The following is a 20,233-nucleotide window of genomic DNA, read 5'->3' as shown; positions in this document are numbered from 1 at the left end:
AGTTTTGCCTGTCCTGGCGAAATATTCAATGATTCCCTAGCGAACATGAAAGTCTCGCTATGTCTTTAGCAGGAAATTGTACTTGCGAAAATACCCGCACAACACAAGGTCCCCAAAGTCCCGAGGCGCACGCTAAGTATGAACCATTTGACAATTGTTTCACGAGCGAGTATTGCACATCTGATGAATATATCAGAAATATCAGAAAATATTCGAAAAATCGTAAATCGAAAACAATGCACCTTTGATACGTTTAACCCAAAATAAAAAGCTCCGAAAACTAAACCTTCAAGCGCCGATATCATTGTTTTTCTATGATTTATTCTTCTATCAAGGAGAACTTTCTCACACTGCATGCATTTTCTGGTGCATGGGACAAACAATACGTCGCACAGGTAAACAATCCACTAATTACGATACCTCTGATTGCCCAAACGGTAATTTTCCAGTGGAACTTAAAAATTTCTTTCTTTCTGACATCCGAAATGATTTCACGGCTTTTTCGGCACTCTGCTGTAAAAAAAATAAATGGCAATGTGACCGATACAACAACCACCGTGTAAGAACAGACGTAAGTGATTCTCAAGTAACTGTTTGCCGATTGGGCAGAACAATACAAAAGTAATGCAAATATATCTTTTTCCTGCCCAATAAGGAGAAAGCATTCAGAGGGATGTTTGGAACTGGCCTGGTAAGGCTCTTTCCCTGGGAGTTCTTCCCAAAAGACCCCAGGCTTATCATCCTCCATTTAAGTGGTCGTAGCGACGAAATTTTCGTGCCGTACTTGAAAACTTTCGTCGCTACGATTTCTGTCCGGTTTATCATCCTTCGTTTAGCCCCACTACTGCCCCTGGGTCTCCGAGGATGAGGCCTTCCTAATACATAGTTCAATTTCTTTTCACTTATTGCTATTGCAATTGTAAATAACTAAACTTCCTAAAATGAATATTTAAGGTTATGTATTGGTATTAAAACAAAGAAAAAATATTTTTGAATTGTTTAAGATTTTTATTTGGTTTCCTTGGCATTTTACAGCGTGTGAGAGCAGCTTTACGAAGTTAAATATTCGACTCGCTTCCAGCATATATTTATTTATACTAAGCTGGCTTCAGACCGAATATCGTGACACCGCCTCTGGAATTTCATCCCCCAAAAAACAAACAAACAAATAACATCATTCCCTCGATTCGCCTTCGACTGAGCTCCCGGTCGTCGAAAGAACACTCAGGCCGGCCTTATTTGAGTCCTATTAGTAAACTAATTGTTCTACAAAATAAACTACCAGTAATATTTATTAAAATAGATTTATGTTTTATATTTATTATGTTCTGTACTAGCAGCCGAGCAATTTCATCCAAAAACAATTACGTACGTGCGTCAAAATTGCTGCCTATACTCCATTATTTATAAGACACAGTCCACTCAACCACTCCTATTAAAAGTAGCATGATACATTAAAATGTCAGTTTCAATTTGCTTTTCCATTAACAGACACATTTCGTCAGGTCAAATGTTAGGCTTTTTAAAAATATATATCTATAATACAAAAAGATACCCTTTTTTTAAAAACAGGTTCCATGACTTTCGAAACACTAAGAATTACGTGAAAATTTATTCTGTCAACACATTTTTTTTACATTACATTACCAATAAAGTTTTTCTTGCACCTGCGTTATTAATAGGGTATTAAAAATACAGGCGACAGCCAGAATAAATTATTCAGTTTTTTGTAAAGCTAGCCAAATCGAGTGAATGATATGTGACTTTAAGTCGCATTTTTTAGTGCCGGTAGCAACAGGGACATAACTCGTTCGTTGTTCACCGGTTGCAAACTGAAAGCGGTCACATAATTATTCAAACACGCACAGGTCTTCTTGTTTAACTTCGCTGCCATCTTCAGCCAGCGTACAATGAGCGCAAAAGTTAATGTCTCCTGGGATATTTTGGATGATGTCAATGCAAGCGGTAATAACACCTCTCTTCAACAAAATTGCGCCATGGTTGGAGTACCTGTGGGTCCAAAGCAACTTACGATAACAATACATGTCTTCACTCTCTTAGCATCCTTGGTTGGTAACACGCTCCTTATTGCTGCCTTCATGAGGATGAAAGAACCCATCATGCTTCTTATAGCAAACATGGCAACATCCGACTTTCTGGTGGCGATTTTTTTAATTCCCCGTTTAATTACAAGAGAAGCCACCGGTTCCAATGCTTTCTTAGTTCAGGGAAATGGAGGCCAGCTTCTCTGCAAGATGTGCACTTTCCTCAGCGACGTATCCTTGTCAGTTTCCACCCAATGTCTAGTTTTAATAACCGTTGAACGATTTCTAGCAGTTGTGTATCCCATAATGTACAGAAAAATCACCGTGAAAATACGTCGCTTTCTTGTCGCTTCTACTTGGATCATGGCCATGGCAATTCACGCGCCATATTTTTACACGTTTCGACTGGTAGACGATAACGATGCTGATTACCGAGTATGTCAACCCAGCTGGGAACCTGCTTTCGATCCAAAGTCAGCACACCTTCGTTACAACATATTTTTATATTTAGCAGTTTTATTTATACCACTGCTTGTTATCTCAATTCTGTACACTAAAATCTTAATCACACTTAAAAGAAACAAAATGACGGCTTATCGAAGTAAAAAGGGGGCAAGACGAATTCGAAAACGAAACAGCAATTTACGAAGAATGGCCATAGCTACCATAGCAGCGCTCTTAATAAGCTTTACGCTCTATTCTGTAATTGCCTTTCTCGAGCTCTTTTCTCCTGGGGCGGTTCCTAAGTGTAATATTGGTTTTGAGGTAGTAGATTATGTCTCTCGCGTACTGGCTAGCTCATATTGTGCAGTTAATCCTTGCATCTGTTTCATTTTTGTAAGAGATTTTTCTCGTGAGCTGAGAATTATGTGTAAACGAAAACGTCGACAACCTTCAATTAATGGCAGGAGCGAGAGAGGAGAGTCTGGCACACGCATTAGCTCTCGACGAACTTCTCTGTCCGCACAAACAGTGACTAGTATCGGAAACCGTGTTGAGATATTCTTTGAGACGAATGTCTGAGGAGATACGTTACCCAAAACCCTTTAATATACCTTTTCATTCTTTCGTGATTATGCAAATACTAATGATTGCTTATTTATTTATTATTTTTCACTGTAACGCCCGAAACAGTTTGTTATCTTTTCCAATTAAGATATGTCATTAAACACCTTTTAAATTTGCCCAATCGTAAACAGAAAGCGCCTTTACCTTTAGAAAACATGAGCTTAGCTACTGTGTACTGTTAGCATTTATTGGCATTATACCACTATGTGTCCGAAGTAAACATTACAGAAATGTAATTTTTATTGTACTTCAAAACCAGCTAGGCCGCGTAGAAACTGAATAAAGATCTGAAGATCTCCATAACATACCCATTTCCATTCATTGTAAGCAAACTGCAAAACCGGCTGCAGATGTCTTATTATTCGTCGGTGCGCAGTTTTCTTGTATAAGCTTTAAAAAGGACGAGAAATAAATCTTAGGAGTTCGGAATTTTCAAAGTAACTTCAGTGATCAATAACCATGACATGCAAACTCGCAGCATGAAAAATGGGGTTAATGGGTTGCTGGCTAAATGGCTTACCATAATGAATTTTTAACCTCTTCATTGCAGCTGTTTCTTTGTTTATACATCTTCACCTTAAAATATATCTTACATTCGAATAACACGAGATCCAGCTTTAAGATACCAGAGCGCAGAACATATCTCAAACATTGAAATATCTGTAGTTGTAATCTATTTCACAAAGACAACAAAACCGTTGTAGCGGACGGGATGGAAATAAGGCTACTTGAGTTGTGATTGTCTGATGTTGCTGAAGGGCATATAATGGAAGATAAGGGTGTAATGTATGATAAGGTCCGTCGTTAGAGCTGCGCGCAGGTGTTTTGCAAGAATAGGGGAATTTACATCATGTATTGCCACAAGAGGCACTGCAGAAGAAAGTCTGTACATACAAGTTTTATTAAAACAACAACAAGAATATGTCTTGTTAAGCATGGGGACGTTTTTCGTAATTTGCAAGACTTATCAATAAAGGAACATACGCAAAGCCTTTTTCTGTGTGCTCTGATTTCTAAAATATGATATATAGAAATCCTCTTAATCCTCTTAAGTTTAAGGTGGGGAGGGGGTGGATATCCCCCTCCCCCCCCCCCATAAGGGTTTTTGAAAAGTTTGAATAGAGGATGTACTCTAAAATTCTGTAACTTTCAGTAGTTATTCATTCATCACTTGCATAGATTTTGATATGCCAAGCATGTGCCATGGCAACGTCATAATTACAGATAGGTCTGGCCAAAAATTGTCAATTTTAACAATTTTCTTTAATTTTTTTTCCAGTTTTTTTTTTTTTTTTAAAAAGAATGGTAAGATTTGTTAATTTTTACATTCCGTAATTTTAAATTCCGTAATTTTACATCTAATTTTGTTACTTTTCTGACTTTCTTAAAAAACGGTGAAATCCAAGACGGCGGATCTAAGATTATCGCTCTAATGACGTCACAGCTAACAAAAAATATGTCATTTTGTAGAGTAAGCTAAAAGCATTCTACTCAGTGCAAAATAATTCCGCTGTGCATTAATAGAACGAGAACCCTGGGGAGGGGTTCTATCCAACCCCCCGCGCATGACCATGGACGAGTGAGGACGCCACTTGTAGCGCTCCGCAGAAATATTCACAAATTTAGCCTAAGATCCCGCGTATGGAATTTATCAGATCAACTATAAAAAGAAAAACGAGAGGCTTATCTTCCGGGGAATCTGTGTGCTCCCCTGACGAGAAAAAGCAGAAAGAAAGTCAAGAAAGTTCCGGAGATATTATCCCCGAAGCCTTCAATATGGCGGAAGGTTTGGCCGAGAAAGTTGACCTCATCTTATCGAAACTGTCAAAGCTTGATAAACTTGACCAGATTGAAGTTCGCCTTGACAATCTCACCACCTCTGTCTCCAGCATTGAGATGTCGGTGAGCCGGCTTGAGAAAGAAGTGTCAGCTCTTGACTCGAAAACCAAAACCATCGAAAAGTCGGTCAATGAGCTGAAAGAAAGCGTAAGTTTCTGTGAAGATGAAATTGAAGAAGTAAAGAAGAATGCCTACGACATCAAAGAAGACTGCTCTTCAGACATCGATGACCTAGGTAAGCAGATTTTGTATTTAGAACATTACAGCAGACGGGAAAACTTAAAATTTGTGGGCATTCCTGAAAGGACCATTTCTGCTGACGAAGATGATGACAGGTCGAGCGAAGACACGAAGGCACTTGTTTACAAGTTTATGGAGGATGAGCTGGCGATAGAAATCCCACAGCAGAAAATTGAATTTCAACGCATTCACTGTTTGGGTAAATCTGCCAAGAATGGGCCACGTCCAATCCTAGCCCGTTTTCTCCGGTATCCAGACCGCGAGGAAGTTTTGCAGCTGGCTCGAAGTAAGTTGAAAGATTCTGATTTTGCAGTTTACGAAGACATTCCCAAAGAACTGTATGACATTCGAAAAGCTCAAATGCATAAAGTTAAAGCAGCGAAGAAAAAGGGTTTAAAGGCTGTTTTCAGTAAGGCCCAGCCCGACGCCTATTTATTAACGGAAAATTTATCCCTGTCAACCAACCATTTTTCTAGTTAATTGTTTTTCTTTCATAAGTCAAAGAACTTTGAGACGTTACTCTTGTTAGTTACAAAATTTATGCAAGAATGCAGGATTTTGGTTTCAATGGTCTATCTCAATGATTCTGCGGAGCGTGCATGACGCCCGGAGAAGATCACTCCCATACAACTTGCTTTGGGGCAATGGGTAACACTATGTTTTTTTCTTTGTTTTGTTTTATGTGTGTTTAAAATTTTTCCAGACATCAGTTTTTTCAATGAGTTAATTAGATTTTACAGTGTAATTATCTGCTATTTTTCACTCGGCTCCACTTCCTTTTGTTACCATCTACTACTTTTTACACCCTTACTTGAACATCGCAAATTATAATTTTAAGCTTTTGTCCATAAATGTTCGAGGGATTCGAGATTTTCACAAGCGTAAAGCAATTTTTACGTGGATTAAAAAACAAAAAGCCGATATTGTTTTTCTACAAGAAACATATAGCTCCCGTGAAATTGAAAATCAATGGAAGTTTCAATGGCCAGGCAAAATGCTGTTTTCACACGGCACAACTCACAACAAAGGAGTCCTAATTCTTTTCAGCAACGACCTTCAGATTGATATTAAGAACGTGCAGGGGGATAGCGAAGGCCGATATATTTTTGTGGAAGCACTTGTCCAAGACACGCCGTTTCTTTTTGGCAATTTATATGCGCCAACGGAAAGGTGTGAACAATGCCATTTCTTTGATCACTTTGCCGAGGCTTTAGAAAACATGAGTGTCGACCCCAACAGTCAAATTATATTTGGTGGTGACTTTAACACTCATCTTGACCCAATACTTGATAACTTAGGAGGAAGAATAGAATCCAAACCTTCTGTTAAAAAAAATTAATGAAATAATGACGGCTTTCGACCTTATTGACATCTGGAGAATTCGCAATCCCCAAAAAAGCCATTACACATGGACTCAAAAGAAACCGTTAATAAGACGACGCCTGGATTATCGGCTCATCAGCACAGAAATTCAAGATGACATCACGGAAGCAAACATAATCCCTGCTATTAAGACAGATCATTCAGCAGTAACTCTCACAATAAATAGCTTAGATAAGCACCATTTGGCCCTTCTCACTGGAAATTTAATTCTAGCCTTTTAGATGACACGACTTATACCAATCTCATCACCTCAAAATATTCTGACTGGCTTAACGAATTCAAAGATGTCAACGACAAACGAGTCCTGTGGGATCTAATCAAGTATAGAATAAGACAAGTTTCAATGAAATATAGCAAGGAAAAAGCTAAAGAACTTAGAGCCCGTCTGGTAGAAGCCGAACAAAAAGTTACGCAGTGCGATTTAATCTGCAATACAGACCCTTCTGAGAAAAACATCTATAACCTCGAGACTGCAAAATATGAATACGAACTTCTTTATGACTATTGTGCGGGGAAATATTGTAAGATCAAGAATAAATTGGTATGAAAATGGTGAAAAAAATTCAAAATATTTTCTTAATTTAGAAAATACAAGATCCAGTAAAACTGCGGTCCGTCGACTTTTTGATTCTAAAGGAAAGATAACGGTCAATCCACAAGCTATAATGAGCGAACTTAAAAACTACTATCAAAATTTATACAGTAGCCGAGATCATGACTTGAATGAGGACTTTTGTTCACATTTTCTTGATAACAACAATATTCCGACTTTAAGTGAACAATCAATGTTGGTATGCGAAGGAAAGCTTTCGCTCGCGGAATGCCATAAAGCTCTACAAAAATTTCCAAACGGTAAAACGCCTGGCAATGATGGCCTTACTGCAGAGTTTTACAAATGTTTTTGGAACTTACTAGGTCAGCAACTTACAGACTCCTTAAACTATTCTTTTGAGAACGGCGAATTATCTAACACACAAAAACAAGCTGTCATTAGGCTTATAGACAAAAAAGACAGGGACAGAAGATATATTAAGAATTGGAGACCCATTTCTCTTTTAAATGTTGATGTTAAAATTGTCTCGAAAGCACTTGCCTTGCGCTTAGAAAAATTTTTACCAGAGATCATACATCCCCATCAGTATGCTTATGTCAAAGGAAGAACTATATTCGATGCCGTTCGGACAATTGACGATATTATGGAATACACGAAAATCAAACAGCTACCTGGACTAATGGTTGCTTTAGACTTCGAAAAAGCTTTCGATTCATTAAGTTGGCCTTTTTTGTTTAAAGCCTTGAAATCGTTTAACTTTGGTGAGTCCTTCATTAAATGGGTTTCTACACTCTATTCCAACATCTCAAGCTGTGTCATCAACAATGGCTTTGCGACACATATGTTTGAAGTACGCAGGGGTGTTAGACAAGGTGACCCGCTGTCAGCCTATCTTTTTATCGTGGCTCTGGAGATATTGCTTATCAAAATTCGATGCGATAAGAATATAAGAGGAATTATGGTTGAAAATAAAGAAATAAAATTAGCAGCTTTTGCTGATGACTTAACTACATTCTTACAAGGATTCAAGTCCTTTCAACGCCTTTCCAAAGTTCTAGACGGATTTGGAACCTGCTCAGGTCTGAAACTGAATGCGGAGAAAACCGAAGCTGGGGAGCAAGTACGACAACCCTCCGTATATCGATATAGAGAAAGTTAATAAACCGATTAAGATTCTAGGGGTCTTTTTTACTTACAACTGGCGCAAACGCCAAGAACTAAGTTTCGATGCTGTATTGAAATCGATATCGAAAACTTTGAAGGGGTGAAAATGGAGAAACCTCACCTTATATGGGAAAATCCAGGTCGTAAAGTCCTTCGTCATACCTAAATTTATGTTTCGAGCTTCTCTCATCTGCCTCTCTAAAGATATCATAAAACAGGCCAACTCCATTATTTATAAATTTATTTGGAAAGGAACGGATAAAGTCAAACGTCTCGCTATTATTAGCGATTACAAAAACGGTGGTTTAAGAATGCCTCACATTGAATCATTAATCGATACACAGCGCATTATGTGTCTTAAAAAATATTCTCAGGACTATTCTTCCCCTTGGAAGCACATCCTGTCCTTTTTTTTTTGAAGGATAACGGGGGCAAATTTCTTTTGCATTGTAATTTTAGCGTTGCTGATTTACCTATCTATCTTCCAAATTTCTATAAAGAGTGTTTCACAGTCTGGTGCAAACTCCCAACCTTTTCTGTTTCAACTCGCGAACAGGTCCTAGAACAAATATTATGGAAACAACCAATTCCTTCGCATTGATGGAAATCCCGTATTCTGCAAGAAGATATCTTCTAACGGTCTAATATGCCTTGGAGACATATTGACAAAAAACGGAAATCTTAAACCCTGGAATTCTTTTAATGGACTCCGGCTCAACGACGACCTTCTACTAATAGGTCTTTATAAATCGCTCCCTTCTGCATGGAAGAAACTCGTTAAAACCAATGATGAAGCTCATGATTCATCTATCTCTCAAAACACTGTCCTTAATTTTAATCTTAATTTGAAGGACGTAACTCTGAGCCTTGACTCAATTACATCCTCAAAACTGTACTGGAAACAGATAGAGACTATTCGGGTCTATCCTTCTGCACGAGTCAAATATACTACTCTATTTTCTACTTACAATTTTGATTGGGATTCGATCTATATGATTCCGCATTGTCACCCTCGACACCAAAACAAGAACTTTTCAATATAAAGTACTTAATAGAATAATTTTTACCAACAAAACACTGTACAAAATGAGGTTAGTCGACTCGCCTCTTTGCACCTTTTGCAAAACTTCAGATGAATCCCTCGAGCATCTATTATGTAATTGTGAACTTACCATAGCTTTCTGGAAGTCTGTTGTTCTTTGGGTTAAATCTTTACAGATTAACATTGACCTTCTAAACGATTGCGATATCATTTTTGGTTTTGTACAAAAGAGGCCTCACTGGCTGCTTTTAAATCATATAATCATTGCTGGAAAACAGATTATCTACCAAAATCGTTTAAAAAACAATGTACCATTATTGTCTCATCGTATAGCTAGATTACGATATACAGAATCTATTGAACGAGGAATAGCCAAAAAGAACAACAGACTTAACATACATGAAGGGAAGTGGAAGCGGTTGCTTAATGTTTAATGAATTGAAAAATTGCAACTGTACCGCTGGAAAAATTTAATTTAAGTTACTATATTTATTTTTATTTTATTTTATCGTATTTATCTTTTTTTTTTTTGTTTTTGTTTTAGTGTGTATAAGTCGTATATTTTTATCTTTCTATAAGAGTGATGTAATGTATTGAAGTAAAACGTTTGTGATGTAGTCAGTAGTGTCAATCGATGTATGTAAGATGTAAAATGAAAATAAAGATTAAAAAAAAAAAAAAAAAAAAAAAAACATTCCTTGTACAGTGGTGGGGATTTGGGTTTGCTTGTACGACCGGGGGTAAGCAAAAAAAAGTTACCCTTAACACTAGAACATACCTTAGCGCGCAAGGCAAACAACATATACCTTTAAAGCGGGGGTTAATGCGAATTTGAATGAAATTGTTAGAGGTTTAAAGAAGGCGTAACATCACAATACAGTTGACTCCCAAACAAGAGCATACCAAATAGTCAGGTGACTGTTTTGGTGTCCATTGTCAACTCATTTTTAATTGAAAAGTCTAATTTTAAAACTAGATGAAATCTTCGATGTTTCTTATCTCTGTAAATTTTGCAAATCCTTTGAAAAACTATTTCCTCCAAAAATCCCCTAAAATCTCAAATATTCACAAAACAGCTCAAAATATAGATTTATGAGCCTTTTTATAAGAGAACAAAAACAAATTTAATGCGCTTTGGTGCAGTACAGCACATATCACACATGTGCAAGCTATAGGCAGAGCCAAAGGCTCCCAATGATGTCTAGAAAATATATTTTAGTTCTAAAATGTACAGTTTTTCACACCATCGGTTGCCACAAGAAACTCATTTTTATAAGTTTCTTGCATCTTTCTGTTGCGCAATTTCCGATGGGTCTGCTTTTTTAAGAGATCAGCAGATGCTGAGGTGAAATCAGTGCGTGAAGGCAATCGGATGGATGGATGGAAAAGTTCTGATGAATGTAGAAACAAATAAATTAATAAGTATTCATATAAATAATTAAATAATTAAATCAATCAACCAACCAATCAGTCAATCAAACAAACAATCAATAAGCTCCCCCCCCCCCCCAAAAAAAAAAAAAAAAAAAAAACGCAGAAATCCTTTCAAAAATAAGCGCTTCCATAGGATTTATTTAGTTATAGCTCTTCAGGAAAGATATAACTTTTCCATTTTGTGCACAATTTGCAGTCGCCATCTTTTAAAAGAATTCATTCACGTTTTTGATGTGCGCATATCGAGTTATAGATGTATTTGGGAAAATTGGAGAGCACTCGAGAAGCAAGATCATCTCTCGTGCCCTCCAAACTACCCGTGTACCCATAACTCCGTCGATATGCAGGGCTGTATTATTTATTTTTGGATTCATACTAGTGTAATTAGAGAATGCAAAGGGGCCTGGAGTTTTTCCTTACGGCTGTAGTAGGTGTTTTGGGTCTCACATCATTATGATTGGAGAGTCTAAGTAAAGTACAGTATAAATACACGGGGTAAGAAACAGACCCAATGAAGTTTAGGACTATTGAAAAGAAGACCTACAATATTTCCATTAAACAAATGGTTCTTAACCCTCCGACGTACAAGGGGTGGATGCCACCCCCACCTTTTAAAACGTTTTCGAATTTTTGAAAAGAGGATTTACCTTACAATGCTGAAAATTTTAGTAGCTGTTTATTCAACCCTTGCGAATAATGTGTATTTGAAACAAACACAATTTTTTTCCAGTATTTTGAATCAGATTTGTACGATTTGATTATTTTTGGCCATAATTTTCTGACTGATGGTGAAATCCAAGATGGCGGACTCAAGATAAAGGCTATAATGACGTCATTTGACGTCACAGACAACACAAAATTTGTCATCTTGTAGAGTACGCTACAGGCTTTCTTTTCAGTTCAAAAATATTTCGCTGCGCCTTAATAGGACGAAAACTCTCGGGAGGGGTTCCATCCACCTCCCCACCCTCTTTGTACGATAGTAGGGGTTTGAGTTTGCTTGTACGTCCGAGGGTTAAAGAGAAGGAAATCGTAACCCGATAAATCTTTAACTCATTGTTGTCACAACAAAAATAATACAAAATTGACCATGTCGCACGTTTTATTTAATAACTCCAAAACTATTTACAGCTATAAAATCTCCAATATCTCATTTGAAAGGGCACAAAATACGCCTTCTAGGAAAAATATAAACTCTTTCATGCATACTTAAAACGTTTCAAAAAAAATTTTGAATCACAAAAAATCAGTAAAAATAAGTCACAAAATTTAGGCAAAACTGAAATAGTGCAAAAACGCTCCACTAGGTAAATTTTAAGGTCCAAGTAATCATTTTCCGTGTTCTAAGACAAAATTGCTCCCGAAAACCGGATGAAAAAATTCCAAACAGGGAATTAATTATTATTTTTTTTCCTTACGTAAACAGAAGGATCGCATTTCAGTTTCCATGGCAATGACTTATCAGAGCTCAAGTTACGTGCGGCTATTCACGACTGCATAATCCCTTCAAAACGAGTGATTATCAAAGAAATTGAGCTTTACATTCCCAAATTCGACAAAGGACAAGTTGTTTATGATAAAGGCGAGTTTCTAAACATAAAAAAAACGGCGATCCGAACGGCTTTTTGTCGCATTTTGCAGAACATGTGTTAAATCGCGAACAGACACAAACATGTGCGAAGCAAAATAAAAGATTATTTACCTCATTTTTTCGCTTCGAATTTCAAGCTAACTGTCCAAATAACTTTGTTCGAGACTTGAAAAACCTTCTGGATCAACTTCCTCCTCAAAAAACATCTTCACCGCCTTTTAAAAGCTGTTTTAACTTCATTCCACTTCGGCCGCCATGATGGAATTTTTAAACAAACACGTGTCAAGCAGTACGTTATACATTACTCGCGTTACACTGTATGGGTAGAATCTAATCAGTTTACATATGTATGTAAAAGAGACAAGACTATAGAAGAGATTTTGATGTTTGTAACAACGAGGATGTGTTCAACTCTATCTTGTAATAACTTTTTTTATATAAATCAGAAACAAGCAATGAAGCCTTATGGAGTTTCTTTTGCAAATGTAGTAGCGCATGTTAAAAATAATGTAATTCAGTTTTTCCTTTAATTTATTGGATAAAGTTACGTATGCAAGTATTTCATGAGTCGATATCGATCGACTGACAGATCTAACGAACGAACGAACGACCGATCGGTCAAAGAATAAGTCCCACATTATTCTTAAGCAAAAAAGAGAGATACCAAAAAACAAAAACAAAACCTCCATAAACCAAACTTTACAGACCTTTATTAACCACGTTTTTTAATTTCTCGTACGCCTATGCCCTCGAAACCAGTTATGTTAATTTTGGTTGATTTGATCATAGTTAATAGAGGGAAATGGTTAGGAAGCCTGGCAAAGTTCTTTGTTGTATGTTTTTGTTCGCTATTTTGGGGGTTGACCCTGCACAAAACCTGACAAAATACAAAGGTGATTACGTGTGTTCATGCAACTAACCAATAAAAACACTGCGATTACGTCATTCATGCATAGTGTATGAGTGCAAAACAAAAGATGTGCAGGGTCGTGGACCTTCCAACATAAATCTTGGCCTTTTTGTTTGCTCCTTTGATGTTTGCCGGGCTTCCTAACCATTTCCCTCTATTAACTATGATTTGATGTTAATATTAAAAAAAAACTGTATAGCGCTACTTTCCAGTGCGCTTTACATGCTATAAAAACTTTATACTAAAACTACTAAAATACCTATTTTTTGATGATTGCTTGGCTTACAATGATACCTACAATGTATGATATCTGCTATTATAAGGAATTTAGAGATATGTCTTGTGCTAAACGTCATAACCTTGTTTCTATAAAGGTGGAACTTTTCCTCTGTGACAGCTTATTAGCAGGTTTAATAATATTGCGAAAACGGCGTATAAAAAAGAAGCAAATACATGGATTCACTGTGCAGTGACACGACGAAAGGAGAACAACAAATCGAATAAATATTTCAAAGCCTAGATTACAGCGTGGGATTGAGTTTGAGAAATAAAGACCAAGAAACTGAAAAGCAATAAAAGGTAACCAACGCAAAGCAAATGCTAAAACGATCACTGCAGACATCTTTAGCAGCTTTTTATTCCTTTTTGATAGACGTTGATTGGCGATTGAAGTGCGAAAAGGCGCCATTTTGTCGCTTCGCAGCTTTACCAAGGTTATGGTCTGCAGTATAGATACGGTCACTACTGGAACGATCAAAACAGAAACTAGTAACGCAGTGTAGTAGCGGGAATGTGTAGACTTGTGATCGAAGGCCGGCTCCCAATTTGTGATACAATACGTTTCGCCATTTCTCTCATGCAAGCGGAAGGTGTAGAAGTATGGAGAATGAATTGCCATCGCTAAGATCCAAGTAAAAAAGATGAAAAACCGCCGCGTCTTGAGAGTGATTCGATTGTAATATGTTGGAAATACAACGGCAATTAACCTATCAGCGGCCATTAACACCAAGGAAAGTGTAGAAACAGCAATGGTAGCATCCGCAAGAAAAGCACAGATCTTACATAGGAGCGATCCAATCCATCCGTGGACAAGAAAAGCCGGTGAGCCTTTGATTTGAACCACGATCTCACGAGGAAACTGAACTATGGAGAACAAGAGATCTGAAGCAGCAGTGCTGGCTATTATAATATTCGATTTTAGAGACGCGTAAATAAGCAGAGAATTCCCCACGACTGAAGCAACTAGTAGGACACTGTATATAGTGGAATAGCTTATCATGATGGCGACAACATCAGTGGACATCAAACACGTTCTATTTTCGTTGAAGGTTGTTGTGCTGTTGTTGGCGAACATCATAACCGACCCTGGTAACCTGCGAATAGAGTCAAATTGGACTTGTCTGCTAAATTGTTACAAAAATGCTGTTTAAATATTCGTTGGGTATGTATTCTGATACTTAGTTGGATACTTAGTGTGCCTATAGATGGACAAAAGGATGTAATATTTACACTGAAGTTCTGACAACATTGTGCCTAATACAATAGAAGTACGGTAAATGTCCACAAAGACGTGACTGACAGTTATTTTTGATCCCCTTATTTAAGCTGTATTTTATAATATCATGGAAAGTTGTGCAACATTTGAACTTAAAAGCGTTTTATCTTTTCAGTTTGTCTTCTTTTTGTGCGTTTTTTTTTCGTGATCCGAGTACCATAAACATACGATTGGTGAGGGGATTTTTGTTCTGTTCCTGTTTCTTTGTTTCGCATCGTGGGAGATACAACAATTTGCTGTCGATGGCCCTTTTCATATTTAACTGTATTTGCATAACAATACAGCACGAAGACGGCAAGGTAGATTCGGGCTACAGTTGTTTGCCATCTTGACTTTCTTTAGCTTTTGTTTTCAAATAGTTTAACGATCATTTTGTTGCCATGTGGATTTTCTATAGCTAGGGAGGTCAGTTTAGTTCAAGAACTCAATAAAATCATGGCTTTGGATTAAGAAAGTTGTAGCCCTAATGGCTTTATGGAATAATAACTTAATGGCTCCTGAATGGCGGCTTGTGGCTGATCTTAATGGTTTAATAGTTCTACTCAATTTTTTGTTATCTGTTTCTTCAAGTTTAGCTCTAGGGCTATTCAAATAGAAACTAAAGTTCAAATTTGCTTAACAAGAGTAAGACCACTTGCAAACTTATGTATAAGAAAGACACTAGCTAGTGTATATCCTTTTCATAAGTACGAGAGTACCATGCAACCTTACTAATGGTATTAACGTTCAATGTTTCGCTATTGTAACCTCAGTGTAACTTATTCGTCCGTTAAGGTGTTCTTGAGAAACGTCATAATCAAAAATAAGATCCTGTAAATAGAAGCACGTTTACGTTTGAATTTTCATATTTCGCTAACAATACAGCTAATTTATTTTGTGACAGATTCCAGCTGTAAAATAACTCATTTTTCTTTAACTCCTGGACCTATTTAAGAAAACCGACAGATTAAGACTGAACACAAAAAACCTATATATATTAACATTTTAAAGTTAAGTTTGCCCTGACGATCGTTAAGTGATCGTTTTTTTTTCTATAGGGATCTATACTTATATCAGCAAAGATAATAAATACATGAAAATAAAGCTAAAATAGTTGTAGTTCTTACATCAAGAAAGTCACGATTTTTGTTTTAGAAAGTCGCTGCAACTTATTTATATAAATTTGAGAGCTTCACGGATTGTTTTTAATGGCTGGAAAAGTCCAGGCTATAGCTGAAACTTAAAGGGACAGTGTCATCACGGCTGAGTTTATTTCATTTGATTATGTTTTGCCAAATACTCGCTATAAAACTTAATTTTTACGAAGAAAATACCTTTATGGATCTTAATGTCAAAACCATAGCTTCATTGCAACTGAATATGTCTCCGGGACGTGATAATTTATTGTTACAACTGTTCAGCCTAACAGTATTTCAAAAACCCATATTGCAATCCGTTTCAATCTTCGTCACTTTTGACCATCCGTACCTTCTGTGTTTGCTGCGTCAGGGCCGTAACTAGCAAGAGGCACTTAACTCTTATAGATTTAACCCAAGTTTAAAATAAAATATGTTTTGTTGGGAACATAATCCCAAGTTGAACAAGATTTATTTCTCTCAAGAAATACTTTAAGAAAAAACCTTGAAGAAAGAGTTTTAGGGCTTTAGATTTCAAAATTTTCTAAAGGGCTTGACGCAAGTTTATAAGAAAAAAAAGAGACCACTTGTAAATTTACATAAAATCAGACAGTGCATGTAATTGGTGCATCAACAAAAAGCAAATATGCCCAACAAAGACGCCGCATTGACGCTCCATTTAGGCCATCGAGACCTTGAGACTTTTAAGTACTGAGAGAGTTGTTTTTAGCTATGTTTTGGTAAGCATTACAATAAAAAAATACGAGTTATATTTATGAATAAAAACAACTTGTAGTTGTTTGGTGAAACTGCTAAAAAATGTTTTTATTCAATCTGCATGTTCGTTTAATTCGGTTGTTCTCTGGTACTTTGGCTTAATACTTGAAGGGACAATAAGGGCGGCCTGAATTAAATTCGACGGATAAATAAGCTTAAGCATCAGATAACTTCAAGTAACTATGGGACAAAAATATAATAAAAGTATTTCGACGGACGTCTTTTTTAAATCGACATCGTTATTATTCAAAGTTATTATAGAACTATTTTACCATTTCGTACGACAATAATTTCGTTCTTTGATAACCCTTTTAACGTTTAACTTTTCATATTTGCATAACAATACACTTAAGCATCGGATTCGGGCGGATTCGGTTTCCGTCTCCTAATCATCCTGGTTTTCTCTAGCTTCAGGAAATATCTAAGGAAACAAGCAGTTTTAAAACACAGAAGAACCTTTTTTTATGTCTAAAGATTCAATTTGTAAGTAAGTAAGTAAGTAAGTAAGTAAGTAATAAAGTAAGTAGGACTTTATTTAACGAGGGTGACACCTGACAGTAATCAAACTGATAAACTTGTGGCCCTCGTAAATGCCAATATATAAAAAATTACTTTGATACCAATGCATGTGGATCTACTAGGTAAGAAAGGTTTGGCGTAGGGATCTCAAGAAAATTGTGATTTTTGTTGAAGAAAGTCGCAAGCAACCTTAAAAGGTGTTTGGTTACACTATTGGCGGCCATATGGCTGAGCATTCCTTCTACATTAGCTCTTCCTGCATTTTTAGTTCGCGGTATTTTTGAAAGTGGAAACTTGCTAATCTTCGCGTTTGCTTAGCAATAGCAAGGTCACTTACGAGTTAATACAAACAAAAGACAAAGTGTGCTCGAGCACGAAGATGAGCACGAGACAAACATGCAACGCAACAAAGATGAAGCATTGATGTCCCATTTTCACAATTGTAAACGATTGTACGTCATTGTAAATCCCAAGAGAAATTGAAAACAATGCTTATGCAAAACCTTTGGGGGGTAAACAAGGTGTATTATGGGAACGGTGAAAACAGCGAATTGAAAACTTGAAACTTGTGAGTGCTCGAAGATTTTGTTGATCTATTATGGGGAACATCATAATCGAAAAAGCAACCTGCGATTAAAAGCACCGCTCGATAATTTAGCACAAATTTAAACAAGTGTATCTGTAGTCTTGCAAAGGCTTAAGTGTCAGACTACAGATACATTTCTTTAAAAGCCTGATACATAGTCGGATACTACGTGCCGTGATAGACATGAAGCATAAAAAGCTGTAGAATTAGACACGCAAGGTAACAAACTGCAATACAATAGAAGTATGGCTTCAGACGTTTGATAAAATCGAATTTAAGTTATTGTAGGGTGTCTTTTTTTTCTGAATGATTAGAAGTTGCGTAACATTTAAACTTAAACTCCTCTCACTTTTAACCTATGAATTAGTTTCATTATTGTAAGAGGAGAGTCTTGCTTAAGCGGTAGCTGTACAATAAAAAAAAAAAAAAAAACTCTATTCCACACGACAGCGATATTTATTTGTTTTCGTTTTTAGGTGTTGAAAAGTACAATAAATGGTTGATAACAGTCCTTTCCTCGTTTAACTTTTCATATTTGTATAACAATACAGTTGAAAGAGATCGGGCGAGACAGATGCGTGCTCTGGCTGTTAATCATCTCGATTTCTGTAGTTTCTTGCAGTATGTGAAAAGAACTGTTTTCTTTTTTAGAGTGCGTCTGTATCTATATACAACAATGTAGGTGGAACACGTTCATGGGTTAATAGGATACTTAAGCTTAATGGCTTGATGAGTAAAAAAGCACGCACGCAAGCAAGCAAGTAAAACCTTTTTGTTTCAATGCCATTAACATCATAGAAAGTAATCGGCGTCACTTCAATTCCTCAAAAGGATGAAATAAAAATTACGTCAAAATTCAAAGTTAAAATGGGCAATAAAGCAGGGTAAGATTCGGCGTGGTGTCCTAATGGTTAGGGCACTGGAATCCAGATCGCCTTAGAACAACCCGAAGCAAAAACATGGACGACTTAGTTACTATGCAATGACACAAAGACGAAAGAATGACTAAAAAAAAGAGACGGAATATTTCAAAGCTTACACTGCAACTTTGAATTAAGCTTGAAAAATAGTCAGGTACACAAGTGGCCAAAATGTGATACTCACGGGCTTTTTTGTCTGATTTTTGGCAACATAGCTATTTTTACTAAATTGAGTACGCTGATTTCGAAAATCATTGTTGCTAAGCTCAATTCTTCTGTTAATTATAAGATGAAGTTTTGGGGCATTTCAATGTGATGTCATTGTCCAAATAAGGAATTTTCTTTCCTTTAGCAATTTTGAGTTTAATACATCCAGAACTTGGTTTAAAACATTACAAGTGTACTGCAAAGATGTTTCGAAAAAAATTTTTTGGGAGTTTTTACGCTGTTTCTATGAAAATCAAGCCCTTTAGAGACAATTGACCACACCTTCTTATACAAAATACACCCTATCTAAGCTTATCTCGGGTACCTTTTAACGAGTGTAGTTTTGAAATTTTGTTAAAAAACGAATACGAATCTTTGTATTAATAAAACGCAGGAATTGAAATAATAAAGAAAAAATTTTGTCTGGCCACACTGAAGCTACGAGCTAGCGATCATAAAAAACGACGCCATTACAATTTTACAGATATCACGTTTTCTCTTGTTTTGGCTTGCTTTTGGGGGGTTTTGCTAGCTTGATTATTTCTGTTGATAAGAACCCTTTTATGTTACTTGTTAAAAATTTCATTAGTTATGCATGAAATTATTCAACTTAAATGGTAGCTCAAATATCGTAAAAAACGACAAGATTCCAATACTCCGATTCACGGTGACTTTAAGTATGTTATTCCCTAATATATCTGAAGTCGAATAAAGCATGTTTTGTTTTTGTTGCAATTTGTTTTGGGTTGGACAACGAAACAGTTTAGTTTGACTGGACTAAAAGACCCAGATTTTACAGAGGCGCAATCCAATCCATCCGTGGACAAGATTGGTCGAGGAGCCTTTGATTTGAACTAAGATCTCTCGTGGAAAGTGAGATCAACTATGTTGACTATTATGACGTTCGTTGTAGCTTCCGTTTTTTACAGAGGCGAAAATAAACAAAGAATCTCCTTCGAGTGACGCAGCCATAAGGATACAGTATATCGAGGCATGGCTTATAATGATTTCCACGAAATCATCGGCAGCAAACACGTTCCTTATCCGTTGAGATAGTGTTGAAATTCGTCGGCAGTCAGCTGTTACTTTGTTGGCGAGCATTATGAAAGACGACGACTTTCGGAGACGAATAAATTTAAAGTGCTACTATGACCAAAAGTTTTGTTTTTCTTTTCGTCTTTTTCTAAAGTCAATTTGTTCAATAAGTCTATATTTAACTAGCGCGCTAGAATTTAGAACGTTGCGAGCAATATAAGTCTTGAAATAGCTTGCCGAAAATCGTGGA

General features: G+C 36.6%; 2 protein-coding genes across 2 annotated transcripts; one reads left to right on the top strand and one right to left on the bottom strand.

The window, feature by feature from the left end:
• Window positions 1-1,828: 1,828 nt before the first annotated feature.
• On the top strand, window positions 1,829-3,560 carry LOC144655665 (trace amine-associated receptor 8c-like). The gene has a single exon (XM_078515961.1). It carries the CDS (start codon window positions 1,911-1,913, stop codon window positions 3,066-3,068), a length of 1,158 nt encoding a protein of 385 aa, XP_078372087.1. The 5' UTR covers window positions 1,829-1,910; the 3' UTR covers window positions 3,069-3,560.
• Window positions 3,561-12,669: 9,109 nt separating this feature from the next.
• LOC144655689 (neuropeptide FF receptor 2-like) lies at window positions 12,670-14,857 on the bottom strand. The gene has a single exon (XM_078515988.1). It carries the CDS (start codon window positions 14,624-14,626, stop codon window positions 13,622-13,624), a length of 1,005 nt encoding a protein of 334 aa, XP_078372114.1. The 5' UTR covers window positions 14,627-14,857; the 3' UTR covers window positions 12,670-13,621.
• Between the last annotated feature and the right edge of the window lie 5,376 nt (window positions 14,858-20,233).

The sequence above is a fragment of the Oculina patagonica genome, chromosome 5 (genome assembly GCF_052425735.1).
Source record: "Oculina patagonica isolate OP01 chromosome 5, crgOcupat, whole genome shotgun sequence".
NCBI classification, from domain to species: Eukaryota; Metazoa; Cnidaria; class Anthozoa; order Scleractinia; family Oculinidae; genus Oculina; species Oculina patagonica.
The sequence above is the reverse complement of the archived record's forward strand: the minus strand, read 5'-3'. Positions and strand labels throughout refer to the sequence as shown.